Source organism: Macrosteles quadrilineatus, unplaced genomic scaffold (genome assembly GCF_028750875.1).
Source record: "Macrosteles quadrilineatus isolate MER2022 unplaced genomic scaffold, UCM_ALF_1.0 Scaffold_6__1_contigs__length_79288215, whole genome shotgun sequence".
NCBI lineage: Eukaryota > Metazoa > Arthropoda > Insecta > Hemiptera > Cicadellidae > Macrosteles > Macrosteles quadrilineatus.
The window spans coordinates 645,935-661,465 of NW_026542599.1; the positions used below are offsets into that span (position 1 = coordinate 645,935).

The following is a 15,531-nucleotide window of genomic DNA, read 5'->3' on the forward strand; positions in this document are numbered from 1 at the left end:
AGGGGCGCATATTTAATCTATTTTAAGGCCTCCTTGAGGTATTTAACTTGGCTTTAACTATTAAATTTGAATAGAGCCAGATATCACATTATCATACCAAAATGTAGCCAGTTTTTAATAAAAATTAAATAGTTGAACTAACCCGTTGACAGAGTGCACTAATGTATTTTTTTTATGACGAATACACTATTTCTAACCAACCCAAATTGTAAGGAAAACTTGTTACAAATGATGATATTTTATGTATATCCAACTATCACAACAACACAAATGCGGTGAGAAAACATAATTTTAGACTGCAGCACATAATTTTAGATTCAGCTATGTATTCCTTAATAACAAATATGCTACAGCAGGTACATATACATATTCCTACTTCAAGACGCAAAATCAATCATCCAAGGAAAATACAACAGCTTTACAATCTAAAATGTATTTTCCCGCGTTTTCCACTATTTTAAATAAACTTTAGACTCACCCAATCCATTTCAGTCCAACCACCAGCAGGTAACACACACCTGTAAACACACCGGCTAGAACACCGAAAGACACCACACCCGATATCAAGGTACCCGTGGGTACCATCACTGAGACACTCTCTAGTCCAAGGTGCGCGGTAGACTGACGGACTGATGGTAGCGACACACAGGCACTACTATCTACCTCGCTATCACTACGACCTTGCAATCGCGGAGTACCTCAGGGCTGTGTTTTGGGACCGTTCTTGTTTGTTGTTTAGGTCAATACTTTAAGATGAAGAGTTTTAAATATTTATTTTGTGTGTTTTACGTTTATTACAACGTATCAGTAAAATCCGTATAAAATAATTGTATACAACATCAACTCGTTATTTTTCATAATTAATTAATTGGCTCAAATAATGTCTTTTAAAGCGATTTCCTATTGGGATCGGACCTGTTGGTTTCAGTTTAGAAGGGAACACTAACCACTCGGCTACTAGAAAATAAAATGGATGGGTTGAATCATGGATTAAATACATTCTCTTAAAAATATTACTTGATAAATAAATTTCACGGACGTAATTGTACTGAATCAAATCAAACCAAGCTTCGTGTTTTACAATAGAATGTGGATTCCATTAGCAACATCTCAGCCCATCCTTCTTCCTACGACTTACTACTTACTTTCTATCATACTTATAGCTTTTTGTGTATTTAATTTTGAGTGAAGCTACGTCAATTTAGGATCAGATAAATACAGTTTTTGGTCAGGTATCTGTAGGGTGCGTGTATTGTTTACTGTTATGTCTTATCATTTTACCAACTTAAAAAACTGGCTTGACTAATAAAGCTATTTATTTGTAGGTTATTAGCTCGTTCTCTGCTATTACAGCCAATAAGTAAGGCATAATTGTAGGATTTACTTGGCTTCAATAGAACTTAGACCGGTTGCTTCACGGAAATGGTGCACATGATCCAACGATCACACAGGACCAAATGATCAAAGTTATTACAATTACTGTATTTTTGCTATTTTTTTTTGTCCTAAGACGCTAGGCACGAGCCTGGGATTGTTTTTCACATTACTTCAGGACCTAGGGGTTGCGGCATTGCCACTTAGATCAAATCCATTGGTGATTTGGTGGGATTTGAACCTGGGACCTCTTGGACCGAAGTCCCGCGTTCACTAGACCAGTTCGTTCTCCCGACGTATTTTAGCTAGTGAGCCAAGTATTCATCCAGATAGTTGTAGTTATTTTTAAAAATATATCAAATTGAAGTAACTTTACTTTCGTTTTTTAATAATCTCTATTAAACCAATCCAGACAGCAAATTTTAGCTTAAGGAGTTAGCTTAACGTTTTATTTCTAACTCTAACATATATGTCAAATACCATCAAGAAATCAATATATATATGCTTAGCTTGCGATTTGAAAGACATAATAAACATTTCAAGCTGTCAAGCTCCTAGTCAACTCTCTATCTCGTTTCCTCTGGTAATCATCGGTTCGGTCAGGTTGTAGTTCGCAGAAAACTCACGTTCGCTTCGTTAACAATTGTACGTTTCGTAACTTGATGTGAAAGTAGGATTTTTTACGCGCGTTGAGAGAAATGCATGAAAGTTGTCACTCTTAGATATTTTCAAGTTATGTGAATGTGAATATCCATTTGCCAAGCGCTAAGATATAGCGCCAAGACTATTTTACTTCTGAATGTTGTAAAAAAGTCCCACGCTTTGCATTACCATTAGATACATACATACTCCATTATAGATTTTTTTATCCAAAGTTTCATTTTTTATTTCATTTTTAATTTTTAGTACCTAATTATTGACACATAAATAATATTCCATGATAATTATTTAGTTTTGGGGAATGTCTGCTCATAAGTGTAAATAATGTATTTTCACTTGAACAATTTATATTTGTATAGTGAAAACTTATTTTGTAAATTTAAATAACGTTGTTGACTTGAATAATGTTGTTTACTTGCCCGATTTAGTTTTTGTTATAGCAAAAGATGATTTATAAAATTCAAATATAGGTAGGTCTTTTAATTTGAATCATATAGTTAGTTAAGTCTTATTTAATAATACATTTACGTTAGTACTTACACGCTGTATCATAGATAAAAGGAGTGTCTACTTCTTTTAATCTATGGCTGTATGTCCCAAAATGCTTGGAAACAGTAAACCATAGTCGAGTATTTTTATCATAACTGCTGATCCCATCATCATCCCACTTTGAAATTTTTACAGTGTACTTACTAGATTACATTCTTTAACATATTTAATTTTTAAATTTTTCAAAAAACGCTATCTTCAAAAAATATTTGAAAACATATTTTGAAATGTTAAAAAAAGAAAATTTTTTACCAGAGTAGGTTGAGTTTGGTATATTGCCCCATAGAACAACTTGATAGGACCATTAGAACTCATCCTAGACAATACTTTAGATTGGTCCGCAAGCTAAAAACCAACTTTTACTATTTTGAAATATTTATATCGTAAAAACTATGAAAGATAGATTTTTTAAAAACATATCTGGATTCATGACTCAAAATACTACAATAATGCAAAATCTCATCAAAATCCAAGATGGTCAGGCTGAAAAGAATTTTTTATTGGTGGATTTCATTTGGAAATAACCCCTTTATCGAAAGGTCGTAAATTATTTTTATTAAAAAATTGGCTGCAATGTTTACATGGAAATGGACCATTTTATAACAATGTGTGGATGAAAGAGAACCCAGGGAAACAACGAGTGGCTGTAATGAGTTGGCAAAATATTTGCCTATCAATAAATCAATAATGTTAAAGGCATTTTATTTTGCAATAAAGTATAAAACGGTTTGTAAAGTTTCAAATAAGACTTTTAATTAATCAGTATAAAGTAAATATTTGTATTTTTATGATTATTTTTTATTGAACTTGCATAATGCATCGGTTTTGATTCTTTTTGAACGGATGTAATAGTGAAGGCTTCTGATTTAAAGAGCGAAAGATGTGAAGTTCTTTTAAATAAAAATTGCTTGAGAGCAATCACCAAATACTTTTACTGTGATGTTTATTAAAGTTTAGTATCAGCCATATGAAAGCTGGCGGTACCTGTCGGCAGCGGCTTGAACAATTTGCGGAGGTGGGTAATGCAGTTTGATAACACGATAGATGCCACAACAGTTTGTACAGTAGTTAAATAGTACACAGTACAGCCAAGTATAAAAGTATATAGTCAACAATTTCTCCCTCTCCGCTACACCCTGTATCTGTAAATTGGGTTACTGAAATAGTCGATGGGTCACAACAGTTGCTATAGCTCATAAAAAGTCGTTCCATCAGTTTTACCTGGTGAAAACCAGCGGTATTCGACAGAAATCAGTAATTTAGATTAGTGCAATCTGTAGGTGGCTCACATGAACTAAGACAAATTTGATTAAACCTGGCGACAACTTTAACATGGGGTTGGAATGTCTATCAATAGTCAAAGGTAATACTCTTATATCCAATGTCACTTGCATTAGATCCACCGACACGACCCTTTGTTTTTCTCTCCTTTCTCCCTTCTAATTCATGTCTATTCATCTATTCCCCCGACCTGTTCCTAGGTTCCTCCTCTAATCCCTATTCCGTTTCCATAGTTCCACTGACCTGATCCGTCGTTCCTCCCTCATCCGAACCTCTGCATCTCTTTCCAACACCTCTGCGATCTTCTGGCACTCATCATCAGTCAGAGCTGCCACTGAAACACCAGAAGGTACGTTAGGTTAGGTTAAGTTAGGTTAGGCTAGGTTAGGTTAGGTTAAGTTAGGTTAGGTTATGCCACTGAAACACTAGAAGGTACGTTAGGTTGAGTTAGGTTAGGTTAGGTTAGGTTAGGTGAGGTTAGGTTAAGTTAGGTTAGGTTAGGTTAGGTTATGCCACTGGAACACCAGAAGGTACGTTAGGTTAGATTAGGTTAGGTTAGGTTAAGTTAGGTTAGGTTATGCCACTGAAACACCAGAAGGTACGTTAGGTTAGGTTAGGTTAGGTGAGGTTAGGTTAAGTTAGGTTAGGTTAGGTTAGGTTATGCCACTGGAACACCAGAAGGTACGTTAGGTTAGGTTAGGTTAGGTTAAGTTAGGTTAGGTTATGCCACTGAAACACCAGAAGGTACGTTAGGTTAGGTTAGATTAGGTGAGGTTAGGTTAAGTTAGGTTAGGTTAGGTTATGCCACTGAAACACCAGAAGGTACGTCAGGACATGAGGATAACACAAGGAACCTTTCGGAACAACCATCTTCATGGAGGTCTGCAGGGAAATCATTAGACAAGTACTATAATACACCACGTGTCCAGGAAACCTTTATGTCAGATTATTATTCTATATTGTAGTTGTTCTGTCCATGGTTCAACCTTCGACATGGGGCGTGAATACTAAATATAATAAGGTGGGTCTCTGGATATACTGTAAAAAACTACACACACTTACCATGCAAATTATAAAGGTAAATTTCGATCGTACTTATTACTTATTTAAATTAAAATTTCTTGTTTATTTTTAGAATCAAAACTAATAACTTTATTGTAATGTAAACATACATTTTAATGAGAATCAAAGTCAACAGTAAACAAACATTAAACCAAAACAAATCTAACAGCTGGTGTATCTTCAATTTAAATCTGATTAAATGCAGCCTTTTAATCTAAAGTTTGTGACCTTAGGAGAGTGTTTATCGAAAAACTTATATTTTTCCGGATTTTTAACGAAAGTTTCACATGGAGGCCTTTCATTCAAATATGCGGTTGATTGGTTAGTGGTTTACAGGTTTCTCAAAAGTTTGTTATCCTTATTGACTTTATCAATACACAGTTGAAAGTGTAAGTTTTCAGTAACTACTGATCCGACTTTCAAGATGCGTGTGTCAAAAGGGGATACGGGGGATAGTGCGTAGGTTTGTCGAATTCCATCATAGTCTTCGTCTTTTCTAAGAGCTACGCCCTATAACCCTTGTGTAGAATTTTCTTTTGCATGAATAACATTTCGTAATAGTTTATAGAGTAGGTATTTGTCAACTATTAGAAATTAATTATTTGAACAATCACGGGTGCTTCATCTTTATCACTGACCTAGCAGTGATCGCGTTCTACAGAAGGGGAGCTCATTCATTGTATTATACCACACAGCTAGTTTAAACTAACCTATGGCAACTTTATAAGAGTAGGAGGTAAAATTTATTTTTTTGTCTATAATCAATGATGGACGTATGACAGTTTTCAAAATTATAAACTCACATAATTTTTTTCTATATCCTCCCCTTTCGAAAAGCACGGGACAAAATTGTTTATAATAATTAATCTTTTATTTATGAATTTCAGTTAGTGAAATTTATATCGAAATATGAATTTAACATCATAATTGGACAATTGTGATGTTTTTTCTAGTTTTGTTTTCTACTGGCATTGACTATAATTTGCATTGATTCGGATTAAAACTACTATTATGTGATTGAATACATACAGGGTTAGGCAAAAGTCTGGAACCCCCCAGTTTACTTTTTAACGCGTAGCAGTAGGAAAACCAAACTCGGCACACATTTACAACATAAGAAATTGCACTTTTTCATCAAGGTTACAACTTTGCCCCAACCCTCAAAATGGGGTATTTTGGGGGCAGCCCCAAATTTTCAAAAGTAAACACCTATCATGTGACCCCTCATTTTAAAGGGTTTATCAAGAGAAATTGAATGGTGCAAACCAGAGGTCAATAACGCACCCCTAATCAAAATTGCAGTAATTTTGAAATATCCCCTATTAACTTTTTAACAGGTTATAGCAGTAAAACTAAACTCAGCATACCTTTATAAAAAAAAGAATTCACCTTTTGGTCAGTATTAAAATATTAAATTTTTGAAGTTAACCGGGGGTGTCCAGACTTAATCTTGCTTCCGCATCTTAAATAATTAAAATGATTGCAATTTTGATTAGGGGTGCGATATTGACCTCTGGTTTGCGCCATTCAATTTCTCTTGATAAACCTTTTAAAATGAGGGGTCACATGATAGGTGTTTACATTTGAAAATTTGGGGCTGCCCCCAAAATACCCCATTGTTGGGGCAAAGTTGTAACCTTGATGAAAAAGTGCACTTTCTTATGTTGTAAATGTGTGCCGAGTTTGGTTTTCCTACTGCAACGCGTTATAAAGTTAACTGGGGGTTTCCAGACTTTTGCCTAACCCTGTATAATACACTTTAGTTATGTACGCTTTTGTACCTCATTTAGCCATTTCATTGCGCTATTTTACGTTAAATCTATTACATATTGAAAGTCAAATGATCAAGGACAGCTAGGCCCAGTTTAGAATGGAAAATCCAATTATATATCGGAAGATAAACCATCGACCTTTTACGATCACTATAACACTCAAATACCTAACTATTTCATGTACAGTAATCCATACAACAATATATTTAAAAAATGATAATGAACCAATAGAAAAAAATAATAACGAGAATGATAAACTGTTCTTGCTCTACTTATCGAAATACATCTTGCCGTCCCGTTGGTCACGTTCAATATACAGTACTGTGCACCTGGGTAGAAATTCATCATCGTGTGGCTGTTGTGATATTAAACCATTCATAAAATAATTATTGGACGTTTCACAAACTAAAAGATTTATTGCTTTGATTTTATTTTCAAGAGGGCGAAATAAAGACAAATATTGTTGGTAAAACTAGTTTTGTTTTAAGTTTAAGCGATTCAAGTTGACTATACCACTTTACAAAATCTTATGTAGTAGGAGTGCATTACATAGTAAGGGGGTGAGGGATAAGGATTTGTTTGGATTTAAACTTTGTTCTTAGAATGTTAGGTTTAATAATCTAAGCACAAGTTTTTTTTAAATTTTTCTCATCAAACTTCTGAGAATTCTTATTTACCTATGTAGAGATTAAGCTCGAACCAGAAAATGACTAGCTTACACAAAAATATGTTAATATTACTTTTTACTTTCCCTCCAAATTCCTTTAGAAATAACAGATTTTTTTAGACCTTTTTCAGATTGATTAATTTTTTTTTGTCCTAGGACGTTAGGCACGAGCCTGGGATTGTTTTTTCACATTACTTCAGGCTAGACCTAGGGGTTGCGGCATTATCACTTCGATGAAATCCATTGGTGACTTGGCGGGGATCGAACCCGGGACCTCAGGGACTGAAGTCCCGCGCTCTAACCACTACGCCAGCTCGCTCCCCTCAGATGGATTAATAGCTCTACTTGCTATTCTATATGTTCTAAATCTAAAATATTTTCGTATCAGCAATAATTTTAAATCCTGAAATAAGTTAGCAAACTCATTGTAGAAACGTGATTCAGTTATCCATAATAGTTGGGTTTTAAAATATTTAATACTGTAGTGAATTATGATTTAGTTGATCTTAGTAAGTAACATAGAATTTCACTGGATTCTGCACTCATCCTTCACTCAATTTAGGTTATACTCCCGATTTTATCCCCATATTATTGGTACTCCTAAACATTAATTATAAACAAAAGATAAACACATCCTCGAATACACCTCTCGTGCAAAAAGCCACTGGGTTCCCCACAATGAACGAAGCAGTTGATAAGGTAATCCACCATTCTAGTGATAAACCTACAGTCTGCAGTGTGTAGCTAGTGTAGCTAGTGACATCGACAAGTGACAGTAGTGACGTCACTATACTCACTACTCAACAATCAGTAACTCCTGCGACTGCCACTAGAGTGCATGATGACACGGGTCTCTCCTGCGGAATTACCTGCTCAGACCTCAGGTGGGTAATTTAAACATTGTATTTAATTATTAAATGCCAATTGAGTTGTAGACTTTAACTTTTATACAGCTTTTCGTTAGAATAAACAGGAAAAGTGTCATAGGATCGTAGAATACCTGTTTTTTTTTTAAGTAAATTATTATAGTGAGAGAGAAAGTTTAATTTTTAATAGGTTAGTATTTTTACAGAGTTTCGTTTACTAAGTTGTTTTACTAAAGTCATAGTGTACCAAAGTGTATGGAAAATTAATGCAAGTTCATAATATTTCAGCAAGGAAAAGTACATAGGCCTATTTTACACTAGAACTGGAAACATGAAAATGGTGTCAAAACAATCAATGATAAAAAATACTACCGAAATATTTGGTGCAGTGTACCATATATGTATATCTTTTAACAATAAGACATTCTGTATACAGTTCGTTTTAACATTTCATATTTACAGGTATTGTGATTGTTAAGTACTGTATAAGTTCATGGAAACATATTTAAAAACATAAATACAATGATTAGTATTACATTTGGCAATTCAATATTACATCAAATATGTTTATTAAAGATACAAATGACTGTGATTCAGATTTCGACCAAATTGATGTTTAATTAAATTTATGTTCGTGTTATATACAAGAAAGCAATGCAATGAACATAAAGTTGAATAACAATCATTTTGAAATCGCACTACAGACTTTCAACGGTTACACGCTCAACCAACTGTTCTTGAAACATATGTTTCATGTCTAAACAGCTGTTTAAAGTATATTCTTCCATTAAAACCATTATAGCATTTTTACACGTTGGTAACACTGTTACAACAATGGGAAATCCCAGGAACCAGAACCGGTTGTGGTTCACAAACAGCTGATTACCGGTTGCGTTATGACGTCATAAGTTGGCAAAACTGAAGGTTACTTTCGAATCAGCTGTGTTGATCCCCGGGCTAAGGAATTGAGGAAAGTGGGAAAGGAAACTGAATATTTCCATTAAGGAAGGTTATGTTTAAATGCCATGTTTACGAAATGTATTAATAAGCAAGGTATTGACCCCGTTGGACGAAGCGGTCAGCCTTAAACTGTTGTAAATATTTATAATAACAGAAATTGTATTATTTCTCGATCAATAATTAGAATTATTTTTATGAATATTAACGTAAACATTTCAGTGGTATTTTGAAACCAGCTGTTAGTTAAGCCCAATTACACTAAGCCAAACTAAAAGCGTTGGTTGCTGAAATTTATTTAAAACTTAATAAATAAAAAATTGAAACCAAAAATTATGGCTTCGACATTCCCTTTCTTTCAAAACTATATTTCTTCCAACAAAGAAAATCATTACAATATGACATGATTCAAAATTGTTGGATAAAAAACCTCCGCACATTTTAATATACAAAGTGTTATGTTTTCTTAATGAATTTACTTTAATAGTGTATTAGGCTACTTCGTCAATAAACATTTTAAACAAATGGGAAAATAATCAATAATAATCAAGAAAATACCATGATATTAAATAATATATTTCTAACTCAATTTGCATAAAATATCAGCCCTATTTGCAATATTTAATAGAGAAATGTATTTGCCATTGAATTTCAATAAATAAAATATCTACATTAAATTGTAGGTAACGTATTAAAGTATTGTACGAGTGCTGTGACTTAAGAATATTACTTTCTATGGCCTACTTAAATCGTAAAAGCTCTTATCTTTACTATGAAGATTAGTGTTACTACAGTAACAAACAGTTAATTACTAAATACAAAGCTAATGGTAATATTATGGAAATTGAACCAGAAGAAAACTGAATCTATTACAAGCGAGTGAGCATGTTTAGAGGATTGAATTTAATTCCAATTTAAACATTTTTTTACGCTACAAAACATGTTCAAAATACTTCCTAAGCTAATATTATACTTTTTGGATCATTACATTTTTCCAAATTGAAAATAATATCAAAATAGTTTTTTATTCTTTATAAATATAATATTAAAAAGCTAATATTTTGTTCGGTTACTGTAATTTCAAAATTATAGCTTAAAATAAAATATAGGATTTTACCCTTCTTAAACCCTAAGAAAAACAAATCATTGTAGTTATGATTGCATGTATAAATATTTCAAACATTTTCTTACCATTGCTGGTAGTAATTCTAACCATCCTATAGGTAATTATTTATAAAAAATCAAACGTCATCAACATGGTACTATTAGGGAGAAAGACATTTAAAATGCAATGCATACAAGTTTGAATGGTACTCTACTCAGCTATAAAAACAACACAGCTAACAGTTTTGTTAATGAGCGCGAGTTATATAATTTAAGCCTCGAATATTAGTTTGTGTAGCCTACTTGATCACTGACATCTCTTTTATCTTCATAGAGGCAGGTGTTGTTAATTAAAATATGAAGTACCTTAGATAATTACAACGGGAAAAAATGCAAAACTTCTTGACATACATTTTATCAAATTTTCAAACCTCTTAGAGAAACCCAATATATTAAAGCGGTTTTGAGTATTTTCACAAAAATATATGTAGGTGTTTAATATGTAGGTCTACTTGTTTTTCAATTTTGGCTAACCATTGATTGGCCAAAACTTGAACCGATTGTTCTTGATCATTGCACTATTAAACAAAATCCTGGTGAAAATATATCTTTAACATCAATATAGAGATTTTATCCTAGATTAAAATTAAAGCTAAAGTGTTATAAGTCAATTTAAATACCAGCATTATATTCCCACTAGTTTTTTTTTTTAAACATAATCAGTTAATTGTTCATCGTTGAAAAGAAAGGTCCTCTATCTATTTCTTTCTCTTTTCACATAAAGTAGTATTTTAGATTGTTAAACGTCGACCACAAATTTATGAATAGTTTAATAATATCGAAACAACCACGCGTAACTGATGATAAATTTTTACCCAGGTGTGCTGTACCCGGCTGTACCTTACTGTACATTTTATTGAACACGACCAAGGGACAGAGGAATTTAATTCGCTAAGTAGAGCATGAGCTGTTTATTCGTTCTCATTACATGTATTTTTAATTTGCTAATCAGATAATTTTGAATTACATTAATCTATTGCTACGTGAATTATCATTACATGAATAAAAAACGATGACGGGTGAGTGAGTGGTTAGGGTGCCTAAACAATCATATCTACACGTTTTGATGCTGTGAAAAACAGTAGCTTTATTATCGGCCCTCTGGACCCGACTGTACATGTAGTGGGGTTGTATATAAAGTGGCAGAATATTTCAGTTCTGTCGGGGAACATGCCACTTAAAATAGTTATAGTATACAAGTCCCTAAACGTAAAACCGTCCAGACCCCAATTTTTAAGGACCTCGGTCGTCCATAATAACGTCATCAAGATGCTGACTGTAAAAGGATGTTGGGTAAAGAATTGGTTTGTAACACCCAAATGCCTTAACCGATTTTAATGAAATTTTGCATAGAAGTTCTTGAACACATTATCCAAGCCAAGCCAATTTGTTTATCAGCCAACTCAATTCATTGTTCGAGTAGATTCTCTTAAGTCACCTTCTTCAATTTCTTATCTCGACTTACTCCCATAATTCAACTCTGTCGGTGTTTAAAATAAATGCTCTCCAAACGGTTATTTTCAACTCTCATCTGAGTTAAGCCAACTAACTCTGTTTGAGTGGATATTCCACTGATTGGCGGTTGTGATTCCACCCGCGTCCCAACCTAAACAATGAGTTACATCCTGAGGGGCGACCTTGTGACCCATCTACTGATAATGATATCATGGAGCAACCAAGGTCACCGCATGAGCCGGAGCTGTGATTTGTCAATGTGGTACTTAGACATAGATTGAGGAAAGATCTATGGATTTTGGATAAAACATCCCATCTGTATGGACCAGCTGTACCAAGTTTCATCAAACGAGAACATTTAGTAGAATGAGCTGCTGTGTTAAATCATTTTTAACCAGTCTTTCGACTGAGATAGTTGATGTTACACAAATTCCTGTAGTTTACAAAAATTTGTTCTTTCAGTCTGGGTTGGTTTAGAAGTTGGCGTATTTGACAGAAATCATTCATTTATATCAGCAAACCCTGACTACGAACATTGTAAAATGTTATTCCAAAACTAGTCACAACTTAAAAATGGGAATGGAATGACTAGTTCTTATAGTTTGTAGTAAAGCTACATGGTCACAATGCCTGTATTACTAAGTCGGGAGAAGTCAGCTGGGGAAGTGATAATATTGGTAATAGCCTACTGTTATTAGGCATTCTGTACAAAAAAAGTATTTTAAATTTTACATAGTATTGATGTCATTGATTGGCTGGGTAGCCATGCGGCTATAGTCCTCGCTTTTAAATTTGAAGGTTGTTAGTTTGATAAATACCCCCGCCGCATCAAACCTGCAGACTAAGCGAATTGCCATCTACCTGACTAGAATTCCACTAAATTATGTCCTTAAAATTGTAATATTTATTTCCTATTTCAATATAATTAATTTTAATGAGTACTTAGGTTTGCTGCCACAGTGAAGAAAATAGGGGGTTATTTGTTGAAATATTTATAGCTTAGTATAAAGTAAACAAAATTTTAAAATCCCATTAAAACATGTCTACAGACAAGCAATCTACAACAGTTTATTTATTCTCCATAAAAATAACATGGTAATTTTAAATTTAACCTTTTTTGTTTTTTCTGTAACCGTTAGGCATACAACAATGCTTCAATATACTGAATAATTTCTTTTTTGAGCTCTACATAAAGGTTTAAAAAGAAATTGCAATTTTTTTTGTTTTCAAGGTGAAAAATGAGAAACCCCCATTTTCACCCTATAAAACCCCCCATAAACCCCTGTTCCCATAGTCCGCTGATTCGCAAACTCTTTCGAATGAATATAGGTTTACACTTTTATACCAAATTTCATCAAAATCGGATCATTTTTGCTCGAGTTATCGTGATAATGGACACATATAATATATATATATATATATGAATTTGAACGGATGGCGTTTTTGGCCTCTGGGGACCTCAAACTAAAAAGTAAATCGGTCCCGGGTCCAGGTCTTACCATGAGACCTACGGTAATAGCTTATCCCTTATATAGGAAATTCGCTAAAAAAACACAATTGGTTCTGAACCCATATTCCGCTTGTCACCCTCATTATCATGACACCAACATTTTGTCCTTTGTTTATATTTTGACAGTAAAATGTTTTCATTAACATTTGTCATCTGATAATCTAATTATCTAAGCGTCAGAGCTTAGACCGTTCTTTTACATGAAGAGTTAGTAATGGGGAAAATTCACTTTTAAAAGTAAATGGATAAACATATATGTTCCCCAAATTGGCCGAATCAGTCAGATGAACCAAGTTTGTGGAGAAATGTCAAACAAAACTATAAAAACTTTAAATAAACTATCCCAAACATTATTGATTGCAATCACGAACAAATGATGGTTTATTTTAAAGTTCTAACAAGTTTAACGCACTTGACCTATCCTACGCATTCAAGCGGACCAGCTTGCACATTTTAAGAACCCTTAAGGGCGAAGATTAAGAGTCGACTTGAATCTTAAGTGAAGATGGGACGCCACTTTTGGGGAATATATTGTGTAGTGGTGATTTACCATATATATTGTGTATTATTATAGTGAAAATAATATTAATTATAATTATATTATAGTGAAATATATTTCAGTGAATATAAGATACTGTTAGTTAATCGGAGATTCATGTATAACTTTGGACCCTCTTCTAATTTATTTGTTATCGCGATCGGGATAAATTTACCAAGATAACGTATTATTAAAGCATACACTCGTTTTATTATGTATAGTATTATTGAAATGAGAAAACATTACAATAAATGTACAACTAGTGTGTGTGTGTGTGTGTGTGTTGGGGGTGTGGGTTTCAGAGGGGGGGGGGGTTGAATGAGGGATATTATCTTTCCTGGCAAACAAAAAACTATTTGACCTGATTTACTTTTTGATTTCTTATATCTGTTAAATTTCCTTACATTTACGAGTACTGTATTTGTAAATAAAATAACTTTTTATTTTATTCAGTGCTGGACCAGATTAGCTGAATATTTTCACGAAATTGTTTAACCCAGGATTGCTATAACCCTATTCCGGTTTTCACAGGGAACTAGGACTGCGTCAGATGCTTTTTAAGTTTGTATGGAGAACTTTATAAACTTTGTAAAGAACTTTGTAAAGTAAATAACGATTGTAATTAATTGTAAAAATATTATAACTTCAGTGCTCTTTAATTCAAGTTTTCTTTAACTTTCTCAAATCACATAATGTAAACAGCTTATTCAAAAAAAATTATATTTTTTTCGTAAACCATGTGTGTATTTATACCTTAGAGATGACATTTAGCAGGCACTACATGTTCTATCCCAGAATAGTATGTTCATACAACAGGAATAGCTTTTCTAATATATTCATACCTTGATACAAAGCGCTTGTAAAGTTTTAGTACTCCTATGAAGTTTTCAGTGTTATAAATCCGATATATTTATACTTAACACAAACTACTAAAAGTTTCAAACTATTCCGTTCAACAATATTTTATAATCTTGTAAATACTTTGGTAAATCAAAGCTCAACATTCAGAACATTTTACAGAAAATATAAACGAGAGATGAAAAGCACAGAATCTAACAGCTGATTATTGTGCAACAGAGTATAATGCAATTACCCTTATCATTGCACTCCATTTGTCCCTAATGAACAGAAAACGCCCTACTGTTGAGGGTAAAATATGCGAACTTTGTAAATAAACACTTATATTTGGAACTGGTATGTTTATTATATGAAGTAGAAACAAATCTCAATTATATACAGGGTGTTCAAAAAAGGTGGGGACATATTTTACCTAGTGATTCTTTAGGTAAAAATAAAGAGAAAATCAACAGTAAAAATCTGTCCAAAATCGTTTGGTTAACCAGATATCAGTTATTTTGTATTTTTTACATAAACATTTTTATCTTTAAATATTTTTAATCTATCTTTATGAAACTTGGTATGTATGTTAAGGTAAAAGAGACCCATGTTAAAAAATAAGTTCATCTCAATTCAACCTAAATTTTCAAAATGGCGGCCATTTAACATTTTTAAACTTAAATTACTCGAAAATAGCTGGTTTTATGAAAAAATACCATGAATGATTTTATTTATCATTTTTAATTATCTATCAAACGATATCAAGTTAAAACAGATCGAATAAGAAATAGCTGGAATATTACGATATTTAGTTCCAAAATGGGGATAAGGCAAAAGCT

General features: G+C 33.1%; 2 protein-coding genes across 3 annotated transcripts in view; one reads left to right on the top strand and one right to left on the bottom strand.

The window, feature by feature from the left end:
- LOC128996119 (uncharacterized) overlaps nucleotides 1-15,531 on the bottom strand; it is a 109,451-nt gene that overhangs the window by 92,766 nt on the left and 1,154 nt on the right. For both annotated transcript variants that reach the window (XM_054421232.1, XM_054421231.1), the window contains exon 2: nucleotides 4,108-4,198. In XM_054421232.1, the coding sequence (XP_054277207.1) occupies nucleotides 4,108-4,198 (91 nt within the window). The remainder of the gene's footprint in view (nucleotides 1-4,107; nucleotides 4,199-15,531) is intronic.
- Nucleotides 8,199-15,531, top strand: part of LOC128996120 (uncharacterized MFS-type transporter C09D4.1-like) — a 54,480-nt gene continuing 47,147 nt past the window's right edge. Inside the window, exon 1 of the mRNA XM_054421234.1 lies at nucleotides 8,199-8,249. Within this exon, the coding sequence (XP_054277209.1) occupies nucleotides 8,204-8,249 (46 nt within the window). The 5' untranslated portion in view covers nucleotides 8,199-8,203. The remainder of the gene's footprint in view (nucleotides 8,250-15,531) is intronic.